General features: G+C 38.8%; 1 protein-coding gene across 1 annotated transcript in view; it reads left to right on the forward strand.

Moving 5' to 3' along the window:
* LOC124260441 (rho GTPase-activating protein 39-like) overlaps positions 1–19,018 on the forward strand; it is a 185,516-nt gene extending 166,498 nt beyond the window's left edge. Inside the window, 13 exon segments of the mRNA XM_046694760.1 lie at positions 921–1,573; positions 1,575–2,075; positions 4,752–4,771; positions 5,341–5,642; positions 11,575–11,742; positions 12,645–12,725; positions 13,877–14,016; positions 14,887–15,016; positions 16,326–16,439; positions 16,858–17,015; positions 17,377–17,430; positions 17,432–17,636; positions 18,040–19,018. Of these exon segments, the coding sequence (XP_046550716.1) occupies positions 921–1,573; positions 1,575–2,075; positions 4,752–4,771; positions 5,341–5,642; positions 11,575–11,742; positions 12,645–12,725; positions 13,877–14,016; positions 14,887–15,016; positions 16,326–16,439; positions 16,858–17,015; positions 17,377–17,430; positions 17,432–17,636; positions 18,040–18,234 (2,721 nt within the window). The 3' untranslated portion in view covers positions 18,235–19,018.
* The last annotated feature ends 242 nt before the right edge of the window (positions 19,019–19,260 follow it).

The following is a 19,260-nucleotide window of genomic DNA, read 5'->3' on the forward strand; positions in this document are numbered from 1 at the left end:
GACATATCAGCAAAGCTTACTTGACCGAAAGAGTGAGTGAGTGAGAGTTTAGTTTTACGCCGCCACTCGGACCGAAAGAAATTTGACTTGACTCTGCCTTCGGACAAGTGACTTAGAAAGTCTCTGACTGATGAGGTAGTTCTACACTGAGAGAGTTCACCTTGTGTGTTTCTTTCTTTAGTCTCAAACAGAGGTGTTGGTGCAAACCTTCATATTGATTTTAAAGTCCAAACAATTGTCAAAAATATTGTCCTGATACAATATGAAATATTTTCAATTTTCCTGTTTCCTGACATTTGGACTTCTGATAGATAGTGTTGAGGAAAATAGTTTACTAAATCCCATATCACATATTTCATTGAGGAAGCCGTGTGATACAAAGATTGTATGATGTATGGTAATGTGTAACCATGAAATATGTTTCCTTGTAAATATTGCATGTATTTAGCTACAAAACCCTGTGGTGTTACGAACAATAACAACTATGATCATGAATATGAATTTCCTCATGGTATAATAATAATACATTTTCTATTGACAACGGGAAATATTACATTTACACTTTCTTCAGTTGTTTTTCACAAAATCATAATTCACGTTGAATATGTCATATTTTGTGTACAGATGTGATTTGCATCATGATCAAGAACTAGAGGTGGATGTTTGATGCCATTTAGAATTTAAACAAGCAAATGGTTACAATGGTGATGTATGAAAAGCGCTGCAATACTTCCTTGTCTGATGTGGCTTATATGAAACCTGACTGATAATAGACCTTTCAATTCGTCATTTTGAAGTTTGTGATAAACCTTTATACTGGTGCAATACTTTCATTTCGTGGGGTTCAGTCATCATGGAAGTATGTTTTGTGTCTTTTTTCTGTCGATTTTGATGTTAATTATGGTGTTTTGTAATTTCAGCAACGCTTTCATCGACAGGACTCTACATCTTCGCAGAGCAGTTCCAGTCGCCAGGACAACTCGGACCAACAAGTTAATGGCGATCGTGCACGTCGCCGAGGAAGTCAGTCATCATCCGTGAGCCAGAGCAGCTACAGTGCTCCTGTTTCTGTTGTTCAGCCAAGTGTGGTGCGTCGCGATTCCTTCGAAATGCCTCCAAGGACAATTATTGACTCACCTCGACCTCAGAGGTCAAGGTCACTACACAAAACACCCAGTGACAGTAACGTGCCAAGCCGCGGCGGGAGCTGTCGTCGGCATGATATGGGTGTAGGGGGGCAGGACGATAACATTAATCTACAACATGCTCATCACCCAAGGCAGAGAAGTTTTCCAGAACAGTCCATGGAAGGCTTCCCTACATCGGTGAGTTACGTGCGAGCAGATAACTATGCTCAGGATGTGCTGAGCGGACATGAACGTCTCTATAGTCCCGATCTCCGAGGAAAAGACGAATATTTGGCGTTCAGTCAGGACATTGTGAACCAGCAAGGAAACATCAGCCCCATTCCACAAAAACCTAAACTTCGTTTCCCTCGAACCAACCCTGCCTATATCGGCATATCGAAACGAGATGGTAACACAGCTTATAAGAAAATCAATGTAGAAGGTCAAGGCGGGGTATGATTTACCATACCCAGCAGACCCAAGCATGTATTCTAGTATGGGAATTCAGACATCCCAGTCTTACACAGACTGCCCCGAAAATTACATGTATCATCGACATGAACGATCGGACAGCGATACATCCCATTCTTCTAACCGAGGTCATTATCTCTGGCACGACAGGACAGACAGTCAGACGTCTCATTCGTCCCGAAATCGGGAACTGTCTGACAGCCAGTCATCGCAGGGTTCGCTACGCAACATGTCAGATACCCAGTCATCGGCTGGGTCGTTGCGGAACTTACAGGATAGTGCTGTTTCTGTTCAAGACAGTGTTTCGTCAAAAGGATCGGGTCGGAGCACCGACCCAGATATTATGCATGATCGGTCAAATAGTCAGTTGTCTCAGAGGTCAATCACAGTGACCAATTCGGAGCCAGATCAAGAACCGGATTATGCCAATGTTCCCGGGTATTCATCCCACAATCCTCAAAGACTACCCGCCGCCAAGCATCTATGATCAAAGTGTCTACAAATACAATGCACAGAACCGACCTCAGATACAGGACTACGAAGGTAGGATATAATTTGTATTATTAAGCATTTATGATTTCTTTACAGATGAGCACACCAACCTATTCAATGCAAGACTTGTGGCCTTAAGACATGTGAGGATCTACTGATCATGGAGCAAGATTTGGTTAACAGTTTTTGATTGTCCATGGGCCTGTTCCACAAAGCGATCGTAGCGCTATGACTGTCGTAAGTCTATGTTAAAGGATGGGAGTTACGATCATCTTAGCGCTACGATCGCTTTGTGGAATTGTTTCCAGTATAGTGGCCCTTATGGTATAGGTTAGTTAGCTCCATGGTTTGCAGATGGTTTGGATTTCAGTGTTTTCAGTGAACAAAGTCTCTATCGCCCTTGTGGAGAGGACTTACCTATGCTTACAAGTGGGTTTCACCAATTGTCTGCTCATCATCACTTTCTACCCTCATGAAGGAGGCATGCGATGATGAAACAGTATCAGTTTATCAGCTCACTTTATTTCCCAAGAGCCCTGGTTATATATGTTCAATCACCAGAGTTCATTGTTACAGTTTATTACTGTCTATAGTGTTGTTTCATTAGAAGGAATTTAAAGCATTCGCTCGTCACACCAAAGACCTGGGTTCTATTCCCCACATGGGTAATTTGTGTGAAGCCCATTTCTGGTGTCCCCTGCCGTGATATTGCTGGAATATTGCTAAAAGCGGCGTGAAACTCAACACACTCAATAGAGGGAAATATTTGTATATAGGTTAAATGTCATGCATAATGTGTTTTACACTTTCTGGACTCCTTCATGGTCCAGTAGATAAAACATTTGCCCCATTAGTGGACAGGTGGTTCAATTCCTGTTTTGATCATCGAAAAAACATTAAAAGAAGGTAATTGTTGTTACCCTGCCTTGTGCTTGGCATGTTTGACTGACTGACTGAGTTTTTTGCAATATTCCAGCAATATCACGGCGGGGGACACCAGAAATGGGCTTCACACATTGGTACCCATGTGGGGATTTGAATCAGCGCACTAGGCTACGCCTTGGCATGTTTGAGTCCAGCTAGGGTCCATGCAGGTAGCTCAAGTACTGTAAGTCCCCATGGTTCCTGGTATGGTGATCTACCTTCAGTTGTTGGTGATTTACAGTGTGTTTCTATATTGTATCGTCGTCTATAGGTAAAATGTTATAGATTTAATTACTAGTTTATATTTATATCTGTGATAGGTTAGTTGTTTTACTGTCCTTGGTTGACAGGAGTTTATAATTTACTTTTAGTTATTATGAATCTATAACTTGATTTAGTCACGATATAACTTAAATATTGCCGACTTTCACTCACTCACTCTCCACTCACTCACTCCTCACTTGGCATGTTTGGGTAAAAGGGTTAGTTTGTCAATCCTTCACTGTTCAAGTTTCGCATGTCGGTTTATGGACAGATATCCTCTTTGATGATTCAGTAAGCCTCAGCTCTAGGTATTGTTTGGTCAAACATAAATTTTCTTGATCTATGTGTAAGAGGTCACATGAAGTTGATGGACCCCAACTGACTTTGAGATCTATATGGGGGTGGAGCCGGGGTTAGCCTAGTGGTTAAAGCGTTCGCTCGTCACGCCGAAAACCCGGGTTCGATTACCCACAATAGTACAATGTGTGAAGCCCATTTCTGGTGTCCCCTACCGTGATATTGCTGGCATATTGCTAAAAGCGGCTAAAACCCACACTCACTCACTCAGTCACTCACTCGTGATCTATACTCAATAAAAAAAGTTAAAGACAACCCTAATTTTCAATATTATTTGAAGTATTTCATAGTTCATATTATGATCCATATAATATTTAAATATTGAATATTGTGATGGTCCTTAACTTTTTTGGATGAGTATATATACTACTCAAAAGAAGTAAAGAAACACCAATTCTTTCATAAGAAACTATAGACATATGAGGCAATTGTGTTCTTAACTTCTTTTGGGCAATATATATCAAATACTAAGCAGTTTCTGATACAAGAACAAATATTATTTTGAGGTTTACCAAATTCTTGGAAATAATTACTGAGAAAATGATAACTGAGCAAGTGGGAGATGTTATCGAGTTTACCAGAAATATTAAAATATCTTGTCACGGATATGGTTTCTCACGCATAGGCACTTACGTTTTCCTGTGAGATCACAGACCCATGAATATCACGTGTGTGGGTGTGGTCAGTTGAAGATTTTATTATTAGATTGGAAACTTCAAGTCTACATTTCTGGCACTGAACTATAATTAGAAACACGACATGGGCTATTTTAAGCAACAAAAACTTCCCAAATGAGCTGTCCACGGCAACCTCGACACAGTCATGTAGTCATATGATTTTACACATGGGCAAATCATGATGTGTTGGTGAAACAGTCTTATTACAACAGTCTCACTGAAGAAGACAGTACTGAAGCATGGGTTAGTATAGTCTTTGTTAGCTTGAGCCCTGAGTGTGAGGTCTTGTTTAACATTGTAGATGTATCGTTGTGGCTTAGATCCTGCTGTCATTTCCATTCACAAGGATCATACAGTAAGGATCTTTTTCGACAGGTCACTTGTCGTCTTACTTGCTGGTCCAAGATTCCTGTAATTTTAGTTGGTTATCCTTCTTCAGGCTTGTCATGTCGAACCGTTGTAACACAAGCGTTTGTTGACAGAAGCTTAGGGTGAGTGAGTGGACCCTGGTTTTAACAATAATCCAAGATCATCACAGGAACACCAGAAATGGTCTTCACTCATTGTACCCATGTGGGGAAGCAGATCGAGGTGTATGACCTTATGAAGCACCATACCTGTGCTCACGGGTTCATCAAACGTCTAGCTGCATTTCTTTGGGTTTTACCAGTCACTTTACCATATGAATGGAATATCATTCAAACAGGTATGAACCCAACTCACTCACTCACGCAGAGGGTGTATATATTTTCAAAGTTTGCTCTCTGTCATGGCCAGTCCTTACTTTAAGGGGGCGGTAGGGTGGAACAGTGGTTAAAGCTTTCGCTCTCAACGCCGAAGACCTGGGTTCGATTCCACTCATTGGTACAGTGTGTACAGCCCATTTTTTGGTGTCCCCCACCGTGATATTGCTGGAATATTGCTAATAGCGGCGTAAAACCATGCTCACTCACTTACTCACTGTACTCTATGTCCTCGGTTCTACTGTATGTTTACCTACCATTTCCGTTTTTCCTCCTTCAATTCAGGTATTCAGGACCAGGGGTTCGAGGAGTCCGACAGCAGTAGTGTTTTCTCGTGCAATTCTCCAAGGGGGCTAATCCAGCCCTCTCCTACTCCACTACAACAAGAGACCCACCATCCATCTCTACGCAGGAAGAAGGGTCCTCCAGTGGAACGTGGCTCGGAACCAGTCCCTGTAAATCCTGCCCTTGAGAAGAGCCAGTCCTTGCAGACGGACATCTCACAGCGCCCTCTGTCAATGGTTGTGGCTTCTCAGTCCGAAGCGAATATGTCGCTTAGTCCCAGCACAGGATCTCTAAACAGACAGGTATGTATCATCAGCTTTCATCGTAAACGTAAAAGTTAAAATCAATGTGTAGCCAAAAATAAGGCTCTTTGGTTTGAATTGATATCAATAATTTAACTCCATTGATATATATTGTTTAACCTGTCTCTACCACTCAACACCAGATCAAGAACACCCACAATTATGAGACTGTGTGTAGCAATATCCACAAGCCATGGCAGATAAAGTCATTTGGAAAATCAAATGTCCTTTACTTTTTTGAGTAGTATATGTGTAAACTTGTGGAACATTTATAAGAAAGATGTAAAACAAGTTTATAATTGAGAAAAAGTGAAAAGTTCTCTATCAAGAAGTATAATTGTGTTTACGTTCAAACAGCATTCTGTAGAAAGCTTAAAGCATACCCAGAGTTATAATTGAATTTAACACAATATTTTAGCTGGATCGAGTTGCAGAATGTAGAAAGCTTAAAGCATGCTGTACCCAGAGTTATGTCCCTTCCTTCTTAGTGCTAGATGACAGAATAGAACTTAACACCATATTTTAGCTGGATTGAGTTGTAGAATGTTAAAGCTTATAGCCTGCTGTACCCAGAGTTATGTCCCTTCCTTCTTAGTGCTAGATGACAGAATAGAACTTAACACCATATTTTAGTTGGATTGAGTTGTAGAATGTTAAAGCTTATAGCCTGCTGTACCCAGAGTTATGTCCCTTCCTTCTTAGTGCTAGAAGACAGAATAGAACTTAACACAATATTTTAGCTGGATCAAGTTTGTAGAATAATATCGAAATCATTTTTTTCAAGCAACAATACGTCAACTGTTATATTCTACATTTGTTAAATAAGCACCAGTGAATGTGTAAATTTAAAAATCATAAACAGCCAGGTTTAGAGAATTGAGTGTTTCCAAGACTAACCGATGTCTTTATACCTGCAACGCGTGAAGATCCGGATTAGAATTGATCTTCACCAACCCATACTTGTTGTAAGAGGCGACTAACAGGATCCGGTGGTTAGGCTCGCTGACTTGGTTGACACATGTCATCGTATCCCAGTTGTGAGATCGATGCTCATGATGTTGATCACTGTATTGTCTGGTCCAGACTCCATTATTTACAGACCGCCACCATATAGCAGGAATATTGCTGAGTGCGGCTTAAACAACAAACAAATCAAACAAATCTTTATTCCGGTATACAGACTGTAACCATATAGCTGTAGTTATAGCTGCTGCAGTAAATGATATGACCCCAAACTCACTCACTCACCCACTAACTCACTCATTCACTCATCTCAGCAACATGCCCCCTGAAGTAGACAGGCAACGGGTTCAGACTGAGGCCAGCTGTCATGTATGATGTAGAATAACATCATTTATATGTCAACATAATAAAGATAAATCCAAATGGAGTTTCTGCTTGATATTAACCTGGTGCTGGAGCAATCTACACTTGAAAATCATTCTTGACTTGAGTTGGACTCTTTTTGTGAGTCTCCAATGTTTGGGACACAGACTGTGCTGCTAATGTACACCCTGATCTGGCATCCATCTACTCTCAAGAATCTGGAAAAGTTTCCATTTGAGAAAATATTCTTAAAAAGTCACAACTGGGAAAATTATCTGTGTGTCTCTCTAACCCGTGAAGATCCGGGTTAGAATTGGTCTTCAGCAACCCATGCTTGTCATAAAAGGTGACTAATGGGATCGGGTGGTCAGGCTCGCTGACTTGGGTGACACATGTCATTGTGTCCCAATTTTGTTGATCGATGCTCATGCTCTTGACGCTCATGCTCTTGATCACTGGATTGTCTGGTCCAGACTCCATTATTTACAGACTGCCGCCATATAGCTGGAATATTGCTGAGTGCAGCGTTAAACACCTAAAAACAGTCCTTTGTATAATTATGAAAATATCCCGAAACAATTCATAACACGTTATGTTGGAGACATTTTAAAACCATTATAACTTTTCTTCAGTAAGACAGCAGTCAGTCCTAATCTCTAAAATATTTGAAATTCTCAAATATTGTTTCATAATCAGATTATCATAACATAGACAGCAGTAATAACAGCCTGATATCTCTCAGCTCTTGTGAAGTCAATCATGTCCAGGGAGACTGCCTGTGGTCAGGGCTGAAAGGGTTAACTATGTAGGTAATGCCTCATGCATTTCCTGGTGTCAGCCGCACCTGTCTATCACTGGACAGTGGTCAGCTGGTTGTGGGAGCTGATGGCAAATCTGGGCAATGGAGAAATATGAGTTTTCTATATGATGAAAATGGAAATTCGGAATTTGAGGTACAGTTTTGATCTGATTTATGTAATTTGGGGATATAGTTGTCAATCTTTGAAAATAACCATTTAAGTCATAGCCATGTTGAAAGTTACAGATTCTGGGAGCTGTGGTATCAAATAATATATCTGCATAGATCAAGGACTTGAGGACACTACATAGTTTTAGCTTAAATAGTCCTAATTTGTCAGTGGTTAAAACTCTAAAGTAAATTTTCAGTGTATTCCATTGTTTAAGAGTAGACGTTCTCTCTATGTTGAAATTTTAGCAAAGGATTTTGGTGCACATTAATATTTAAATATTCCTTTGATGTTATTTCAAGGTGTGTTTGCAAGCTGTGTTCACTGTGCATGTTCTGTTGTAGTTTTTAAAACAATTCCCATAGAAGATTAATCTCAAACAAAAGGAATAAGTGGTACACTGTATAAACTGAATTACATATATATTGCAAGCTATATAGTATATTTTAAAGGTATAGAATGTACTTAAATAGTCTATATATATATTATATATATAATAACCAAAGACTATTTAAGTACATTCTAGACCTTTAAAATATAGCTACTAATATTGCAATATATATATATAATAACTAAATATTGCAATATTGCTAGCTATATTTTAAAGGTCTAGAATGTACTTTAAATAGTCTTTGGTTATATATATATATATATGTGAAAATCTGGATAATAACCAAATAGCTAGCAATATAGCAATATATATATATTGCTATATTGCTAGCTATTTGGTTATTAACCAGATTTTCACATGCATGTACTATCCACCTATAATTTGAAAAATTAGTTACCATATTATCCTCAGAGTAGTTTTTTTCACCTCTGTACCCACAGCAAATGAAGCTGTTTAGAAATGGATTTTCCCGTGTGAATCACAACTGAATGATCGATAAAAACATTTCATTTCATGTCGGAAATCAGAAATATTGAATAAATCGGAAAATTTTATTTCATTTTAATTATTCAAGCATCATCCACATTGTTGCTTCCAGTGGAATGATATTCCCATTTCTTTGTAGATACTGTCCTTATAGGATGTTATACTTTGTGGTAAAACTCTGGATGTGTTAAATACGTGTGTGTGACTTGCCTCAGGGGTATATGGAGGGGTGCTAATTATGTTGATTATGGTACTGCAGTCAAGTTTTAGTTTATACAATGAACTTTCCGTATATAACATACATATAGAAATGCATTTTGAGAAAAGTGTTTTATTGTAATGGGAGATGAATTTAGGGGACGTGTGCTTATGATGCTAATAATGTGTGCTTATGATGCTAATATTGTAAGGTGTAAATATTCAGCAGCTGTTTTATGACCTCATATAAATATTCAGCCTAGAATGTACTTAAATAGTCTTTAGTTATTATTGTAATGTTTAAATATTCAGCAGCTGTTTTATTCCATATTGACCTAGAATGTACTTAAATAGTCTTTAGTTATTATTGTAATGTTTAAATATTCAGCAGCTGTTTTATTCCATATTGACCTAGAATGTACTAAAATAGTCTTTAGTTATTATTGTAATGTTTAAATATTCAGCAGCTGTTTTATTCCATATTGACCTAGAATGTACTTAAATAGTCTTTAGTTATTGTAATGTTTAAATATTCAGCAGCTGTTTTATGCCATATTGACCTAGAAAAATGTACTTAAATAGTCTTTAGTTATTATTGTAATGTACTGTTTTATTCCATATAGGCCTAGAATGTACTGTTTTATTCCATATAGACCTAGAATGTACTGTTTTATTCAATATAGGCCTAGAAGGTAATGTTTTATTCCATGTAGACCTAGAATGTACTGTTTTATTCCATATAGGCCTAGAAGGTAATGTTTTATTCCATGTAGGCCTAGAATGTACTGTTTTATTCCATATAGACCTAGAATGTACTGTTTTATTCCATATAGGCCTAGAAGGTAATGTTTTATTCCATGTAGGCCTAGAATGTACTGTTTTAGTCCATATAGGCCTAGAAGGTAATGTTTTATTCCATGTAGGCCTAGAATGTACTGTTTTATTCCATAACTAAACAAATTCTAGCGTGCATACCACAACAAAGTTCAGAATAGCATTTGGGATGACAAATATAGCTTTGAAGTAACATGTGACCAAATCATGATGAAGTATGCTTAGTAAGGGCCATGATGATGAGGTCACAAGCCCTCACAATGATTTGGCAGGATGAATATTTTGACAAGTCATTTATCATGAAATAGTACAACATTGGTGTTGCTGTTGAGTGGGGAAATATTAATCACAGACAATCATGAGACAGGTTGACTATGATTATCCCTATGCTGAGTGCAGGCTGGATTGGTGGTTTCACCAGCCCTGATAATGAATAAGTATCACTAATGGCTGTAAATGGTACAAATTTCCGTACAGAGTGACAAATCACTGGTATAATCACCAGACATTAAATATGATTTCCTCGGAGTCTTTTATGTTTGTGATTTGAGTGTAGTTGAACTTTTGACTATATTTATGACTTACATCAACTGGAAATATTTATACATACTGACACCATGCCTACATGACTGACCTGCCCCTAACAATAGCGCTGCTTAGTGTTGCGTGTTGATTGCAATACTTACAAAGGGACCAGTCATTGTACAAAATTGGACAGAGATCTTCACTGGCAGGGCACCAGGGGCTCATTTAGCTTTGGATGCGGGCAGATATTATGCATGTTTATAGTTTGAAGGAAAATGGACATGTTTATATTTTATTTAGTCCTTGATGACACTAATAACAGGAGATGTTCTTATAGGTATGGATGGGCAGCGAGATTCGTGGAGGAGAATTCTGTAGAACAGGGGAAGGGTCAGACAAATTACATTAATGTTGGGAAGGGTAAACTTAAATGTAGAGGTCCATGAATAATGATCATGACTTTCCCTGAACTAAAATAGTGCAAATTGTTAATTGTTTGTATTAAATTAAATAGGATGACATTAACATGAAATGATCCTTTACATAAAGCAACTATTGTTTGTAAGAGGATAAGTTCAGTGGAGTAGGTTTTAAGGTAGATCAGAGCTTTCTACAGGGTTTCAGATAAGAGGTTAAATTTAGTTGAGTAAGTCTTAAGGTAGAAGAGAGCTTTTTTCAGATGCTCAGATAAGAGGTTATATTCAGTGGACTATGTCTTTAGGTGGAACAGAGCTTTCTAGAGGGTTTCAGATAAGAGATTGAATTTCGTTGAGTAAGTCTTAAGGTAGAAGAGAGCTTTCTTTAGCCTCTCAGCTGACAGGTTAGGTTCAGTGGAGTAAGGAAGAACAGAGTCTATAATATATTAAATCTCTGGCAACATGATCAGTTGTTATCACTGGCTCTTGGACTGTTTGAAAAGCCTCTGCATAATCAATTATTTGAATACATAGTTCTTTAGGGTTTTGGAGACAGACTTATGTATTAGTGTAGGTTTCCTGATCTCAACATGGGTTTTAACAATACAATGTACTCTTCATTTCATGATGATCTTACATTCAGGGACAGTCACAGGGTTTAGTATTTCAGTGTTGGTCCCATCATCACATTTCTACCATTGCATAGTGATCCTGTGTTGTAGTGTGCTGCAGCTGCTAATCCATCCCTGCTTACCTCCCCTGCTAACTAACTAATCTGTCCCTCATAGAACCGCCCGGGCACGGTGCCACCGTCAGGCTCTGGCAGTAGTCTGTCTCATTCCCAGAAACTTCCGTCGGAGAGCGACATCGAGAACTACGCCCCGGACCTCAACCGACACAAAAAGGGACTGTTTGGGAAGAAAGTGCCTCTCACCAACATGCTGGTCTGATCAAAGGTAATCTTTTGAGACTCCTACATGTTCGGGTTTTATGTTACAATTTGAACATCCACGATACACTATTCAAACTTCATGAGGACCGTGGTGTAGTGGTTAGAAGCGGGAAGAAAGTTTGATCCCCCGACCCGCCATACCCGTTAAAATATGGTACTTGTTGGTCCCTGGTCGGCATTAATGGGTACAACAAGGACTGGTCGGCTCGGAGTCAGTATAATGTGTTTTGAGTGAGGTATTCATGCTTCATGCATGGTATCTTATAGCACTATAAAACCAGCTTCAGTCTGGGCTAGTACAAGCAACATACACACATGAATGCACGTCGTCATACAAGCCGACGAAAACCCAATTTCACCTCACCTCACCTCAAACTTCATGAACCAGCCTACTTATTGATGCTTCTGTTTGTATATGAAGCCAGCTTTACATTATAACAAAACCTACCAAAGTACCATTGTCAAAACATTGTTGGCACTTCACCAGTATTAGAGTCTGTTTCTGACAAGCAGAGCCTGAAGCCAAGTTATGACGTGAATTGCAGCAATATTGACTTCTGCCATATAAGTTGCAATGGAAAGGGAGGTGTAATCAGGGGTGGAAATAACTTTAAAATTGCTAGTGTACTCCGGTACAGTGGCACATGTAAAATCACTTGCCCTGATAATTTTTCCACTATACCGTCCGTTTTCTTGTTGATTTTTAAATAAACAACATAATTAATATTGGAAAGTCAACTGGACACTGGTACAGTGTGATATACAAATTTGCTTGCCTGACAGAAAAAAACACTGGACTCGGGCGTCGGGCAATGGGTTATTTCCACCCCTGGTAATATGTGTAATGACGCCTAATGTAATTAATGTGTTCCCGTGTATATTCATGTGTAATTCTGCATGTTTCAGGACCTGATACAGAAACCCATGCTGAGGACCAATGACAAAAACATGAAGAAAGAAGCATGTGACGTCTTCAAATATATCCTTGTGAGTTGTACACCGGTCTCATGCCCCTCGCTATCACTTCCTGTATCTTCGCATCAGCACCTCACTGTCACTTCCTGTATCTTCGCATCAGTCAGGACTTTTGTCAGAGCGATACCCCTTCATCCTAAAAACTAAAGCATGTGGCTGCTAAGACTGAAACTGTCCAATTTCTTTCACACCAGTGTAGTAGTACTTCTACCCTTTATGGTAATTACATGGTTTACAGTTTTAAAGGTGCGGTGGGGTAGCCTAGTGGTTAATGCGTTCGCTTGTCATGCCAAAGATCCAGGTTCAATTCCCCACATGGGTACAATGTGTTAAGCCCATTTCTGGTGTTCCCCACCTTGATGCTGTTGGAATATTGCTAAAAGCAGCATAAAACCACACTCGCTCACTCACTCACTCACTCACACACTACAGTTTTAAAAAGATCAACCGGTATGGTATGGTATGCTTGATTGTCAAATTGGAAGAAAAATTGTCGGACTTACAAAACAGTCTCAACTTATAGCTTCCAAATCGTATTCAATGACTTCTGAGTTGTTCCTGGTACTTTTAAACACACTATTTGTTGTCAGAACGTGGAATGGACATAAGTTATCAGTTGCCAACAGAATCTTTCTCTTAGATAATGGTTGTCTGTGCTTTCAGCACTTTTATAGTTAACATAGAAACATAGAAATGTCTTGTAAACCAGGAATAGCTAAAAAAATGTTTCTTCTTAAATATATTTTATTAACATGTTTAAGAGGTGTGGCTTCACCTCCAATGACCTACAGAACTAGAGACTCAGGAGACATCGATAACCAAGTTTTGGGTCTTTACTGGAATTGGGGTCCTGTCCAGCAAGGAGATGATGTAGTGTATAGTTTTGTAAGATTTGATAGTTAGTTTAATTGCAGAACCTGAATATTTCTTGTCAAGAATTTTCTGCAAAGATCATTGTACATTTCTGGGCTGTGTAAAACCTGTCAGCCTATTTTGCAGTGGTCTTTCTCCACTTGTTCGAAAGAGAGAGTAGCGAAACCTTGGCTTGGCTTGGCTTCCTTGGCTTTGGAAATTTCAATCCACAAGGAAATATTCCTCACGAAAATGATGTTGGATGTAGACATTATGTCCTGTTTGAGTCCTTAACAAGTTTACATATCCAGATGTACATGGGAGATCGCAAGACAAAGCAGGCCCCGATGAGCGTTGCCCTAGATATCATAACTAAAGGCTGGAGTATCCCCCAGCTGCGAGACGAGATCTACATCCAGCTCTGTCGTCAGACTACAGAGAACAAAAAAGAGTGAGTAAACAGAATTACACAATGAAATACCATGGATTCAGTACACTCAGTAAATAATGTTTTTAACCATCCGTTAGTGAATTCACCAAGATCAAAACTGGTCATCAGAATCTGGTTTACAAAGCACTTCACACTCTTGGCCCATATGATTAAGTTGGTTAGCACCTCTCCATGTGTGATATTTAACCACTGTTAGCTGATGTTTCATGTCTTGAAGCTTAAACATGTATCACACTTGATTAGGACAATATTAGGGGTGGGTATTGCAGAGAATTTTCATATTGCGATATATTGCGATGCGGAAGCATATATTGCGATATGTATTGCAATATATTGCAAGGATTATTTTTTTAACAAAAACTACTTATAATCGAGTTAATGCTTGATTATAAAGCAAAAACACAACAAAATCACTATGATTGATTAACCTTTTATAAAAACTTTTAATCATGACAAAATAAAAATGTAAGTAACATTTGGCACTAATGAAACAGGGAAAAGAACAATTAAAAAACGGAAATATCCGAAGATTTCCGACTGTTACGAAGTTTTCGAATGCATGTCAAAATACCGGTTTTCGATCAGCGTATCGCAATACGTATCGTTTTCATGTCTGAACCGGTAAATACCGGTAAACCGGTTATATTGCGCAGCCCTAGACAATATACATATACATAACCACTGATTAAACTTGATTTTTTTTTTTAAAACAGGATTTATATATTGCAATGAACTTGTCCTAAACAGAGCAGCTCTGACTGTGTGCACTGTTTAATAATTTTGTTCCGTTAATTCCTTTGAAACAGTTGAAATCAAACTAATGTATTTTTGCATGAGACCTGTGTTGATATTTACTGACTGGTGTTTCAGGGAGAGCCTACAGCGTGGCTGGGAGCTGATGGCTGTCTGTCTCAATTTCTTCCCTCCAACACACAAGTTCTACTCGTACCTGGAGGGCTACATTTCCAAACATATGGACCAGATATTTGATATGCCAAATGTAAGCAGTTGTAGCATGAAGATTTTTATTTCTATTCCAGAATACTGAATATTTACTGACATTGATATAAATTATTGTTGTATTACATTTTGTGATCCTCTTATCTAAGGGAGGTAATTTGCAACATAACATCAGAGTGATCTCCCATTAAGACTCTCCTGGTTTTGTGGATTATGGTGACCTCAAATCAGCACTTGTTGTCTCTATAAATATGTGAGATGATCAAAATGGTTTATTTTTTTACATATTGCAAACTTTTATTGTTCTACCACTACAATTTAGTTATTGAACTGGACTATCTGGTAGTGGATACCTAAAACTAAAATGTTATAGTTCTTGGACCTTAATGTCAAATTGTGACCCGTGAAGATCCGGGGTAGAATAGGTCTTCAGCAACCCATTCTTGTCATAAAAGGCGACTATGCTTGTCGTAAAAAGCGACTAACGGGATCGGGTGGTCAGGCTCGCTGACTTGGTTGACACATGTCATCATATCCCAATTGCGCAGATCGATGCTCATGCTGTTGATCACTGGATTGTCTGGTCCAGACTCGATTATTTACAGACCGCCGCCATATAGCTGGAATATTGCTGAGTGCGGCGTAAAACTAAACTCACTCACTCACTCACTAATGTCAAATTGTTGAAAATGGTGAGAGACTGCCTCTGTGAGACCACCGATTGTAGTGCCTAAAGTGCCTTGATGGGGAGGTCTGTGTTTGGATTCCTGATCCCGTTTTGTGTCTCCAGAAAGAGGTAAATGATGGCTGAGAATCAGCATCACTTTGATCAGCAAGTAGTGGTTGTCTCCATCGTCCTTGTGTGATTTGTATCCATGTTGATGTTTACAGTGATGTTAAGTCTCATTTTGCAACACCTGGCCCCAATTTCTTGAAACAAACTTAAGTTTTTACTCAAATTTCAAACTGAGTTTGACAATTTGAAACAACTGAATTTTTAACTCAACTGCATTTTTAAAATAAAAAGCCCAAACAATCTCTCCACTAAACTCAAATTGCCTTCTATGTTTGAGTTTAATAACGATTTCAGTTCTTTCTGGGAAATTTGAGTAAAAACTCCAACTTAAGTCAAAACTCAGACTTAAGTTTGTTTTGAGAAATCGGGGCCTGGTCTTAACACACATAGAGAACCTGGTTAGACATCAACTAAATAATGGCATACAAACAATTAAACACTGTCAAGCAGGAAACAGTTATTGATGATATGTTATAGTCGAAGACAGTGCTTCATGGTCTAGGTATGTACATGTATATTGAGTATATTTTTCACTGAAACTTGTTGGTTGCAGGTGCCAATCAGTCACTTTGCTAATCACTGCTACCAAAGACTAGAGCGAGCCCTGGCAACCGGCGCCAAGAAGGGAGTCCGAAAACCTACCTTAGATGAGGTGGAACAGGCTAAGGTAAGAATTACCTTTATGTAAAACGGATGTAAGCAAAACATTGAACATTAAATCATAATGGACGATCGACAGTGCATTGACACACAGAGTAATATTTTTTTAACAAATATTGTGTGGAGTAATTTTAAGGCTGTGCTTTAATGAACCATATTTGTAACCAGAAGATTGTGTCCCTTTGTTGATCTTGTGTTTGGATCCCAGGTTTGTATGATTATGATCCAAGTTTTTGTTGTGTACAAACAAAGCGGTAAACATCTATGGTGCATGTCTGTTTCTTGTTTGTCAATTGAGTTGACTTGGCTCGCATAGAGAAGTACTATAAACAAAAGAAGACCTGGGTTCGATTCCCCAAATGATATTGCTGGAATATTGCTAAAAGCTGCATAAAACTAGACTCACTCACTCACTCCATTTGCAGAAATCCATCTTCCACCCGTCTATGTTCGGAAGTTCCCTTGATGATGTACTGCTGATGCAAAAGGATCGTTATCCTGAAAGGACGTTGCCATGGATACAGACAATCCTTTCGGAAGAAGTTCTACGACTCAATGGTGCTCAGACGGAGGGCATATTTAGGTACTGGTCTTCACAAGTGTTGATGTTTCAGTAGAACATGGCAAAGTTTCTAAATGTTTGATGCCTTTCACAATGCATGTGTCTCCTAGCTCATACATGTCTCTTAATTTTCCATCATGTGGAGTGTTTCTATACAGACTTCTTTCGTCTGAAATAGCTGGAACGAAACAGAATTTTACTAGACTCTGGCTCTGGGCCCGTGGCTGCCATGCATGTATGTGCACCTTTGCAGTTTGCCTGTGAAAAGGCACTTTATTTGAAATCCTTCATTAGTCTGAGAGTGGACGAGCTTGCTGGTTTATCTATTAAAATACACGTATGCTGCTTCTGCCATAACATTCACTGATCTTTCCCATCTCAGAGTGCCCGGTGATATTGACGAGGTAAATGCGTTGAAGATTCGTTGTGACCAGTGGATCCCCGTCAGACTGCCCCGACCCCCATGTGCCGGCTTCCCTGCTCAAGCTGTGGTACCGAGAGCTGTACGAACCTCTCATACCCTCCCATTTCTACGAGGACTGCGTTGTCAATTACTCCAACCCGGAGGCAGCCATCTCAGTGGTCAACCAACTGCCCCACATCAACCGCCTTGTTCTCTGTTATCTCATTAGGTTTCTCCAGGTGAGTGAAGAAATCGTCAACCTCCTTGTCTGTTCCAATTTATTCCCAGTTGGACAAAGCAAGGTTGTCATACTGATGTATGATAGTGTTTGATGCAGTTTGTGATATTATCTTTGGAGATATTAATGAGGCCCTCCATGTGATAACAGTGATGCTCTTGCAAGGCTCAAACATTTTCAATTGTCTTTCCCGATTTCACCCTGCCTAATCTGAGATATCAGTTTGTATACTCTGTCAAATTATTGATAAAGGGAGGCAACTCTGTTGAAAATTATGAACCAATTCAAGTAATTTTGTAAACATTCCTGGATTAAGAGAGAAGAGTATTTTTAAACCCTTAAGCAGGGACAAACAAAATAAAAGCTTGCAAATATTTTGAAATGCATGTGTACTTTTCTTTCAGGTATTTGCTGCTCCAGAGAACGCCAGTGTCACAAAAATGGACGTAAATAACTTGGCAATGGTGATGGCACCTAACTGTCTCCGCTGTGAGAGTGATGACCCTCGGATCATATTTGAAAACACACGCAAGGAAATGGGATTCCTTCGGACACTAATCCAACATTTAGATACCAGCTTCATGGAAGGCATTGTTTGATTGTGGAGCTGAAATTAGTCTTTTTTTTCTCACTTGTTGTTTTCTTGAGTATTACGGAAGCTGTTGATGAACAGCAGAAATAATCCTTCACTGTTATGAGAGTTCAGCCTTCCATGTCTTTCCAGACTTCTTTGCTGAAGAGCTCCACATTGACGTTTTCTTTATCTCCAGTGCTGAAGAGACGAATCTTCCAAGCTGTTATGAAGTGTTAATCCAGTTACAACCGTGTTACGTCGTCATTGTACTTGTACATAGGGCAGAACCAATACAATGTTGTGAAGGCATTTAGGCAGATCTGGATCAACAATTGACAATGATATTTAAGTTTACATCTCTTTTTTTTCAAAGCAATTTTTATGATTAAAATTCATATTAATACAAGAAAAGAAAATTGGATTATTGTTATTTTTTTTATCTTATAAAACTGTTAGTCATATAAGGGAATAAAGGTTTTATGAAACAGGATGTTATGTGTGCAGAGAAATTAACCAGAAAAAGTTGCGTTAATTTGTGCAACATTGAAAGCTGAACCAGATCTGCCTGACGATGAGCCTTTGACCATAATACCAGCTGCATAACCACATTGTATGGCTCGTAATGACGTTGAACTGTTTATGTGGTGATGTTATTGTTGTCATCATGAGCTTCCCTTGCAGTGAGATGCACCACCTATACTCAAACACGTAAGAAACGCAACATTTTCATTCATGTTTATACTGACACAAGATGGTTGTCCTGCCTTACCATGAAACAGTTTGCAATACTGGTCAGATTATACTTCTCATTGATTCTTTCTTATTACAAAAGTTATTGTGTCATGGCATAGAGATTAACTATGGTAATATGAAAGAATTGGCTGGTGATTAACTGCCATGACAAATTACTGTAGTAATATGAAAGAATTGGCTGGTGATTAACTGCCATGACAAATTACTGTAGTAATATGAAAGAATTGGCTGGTGATTAACTGCCATGACAAATTACTGTAGTAATATGAAAGAATTGGCTGGTGATTAACTGCCATGA

This window comes from Haliotis rubra, unplaced genomic scaffold (assembly GCF_003918875.1).
Source record: "Haliotis rubra isolate DU_JTF1 unplaced genomic scaffold, ASM391887v1 Scf763, whole genome shotgun sequence".
Taxonomy (NCBI): Eukaryota; Metazoa; Mollusca; class Gastropoda; order Lepetellida; family Haliotidae; genus Haliotis; species Haliotis rubra.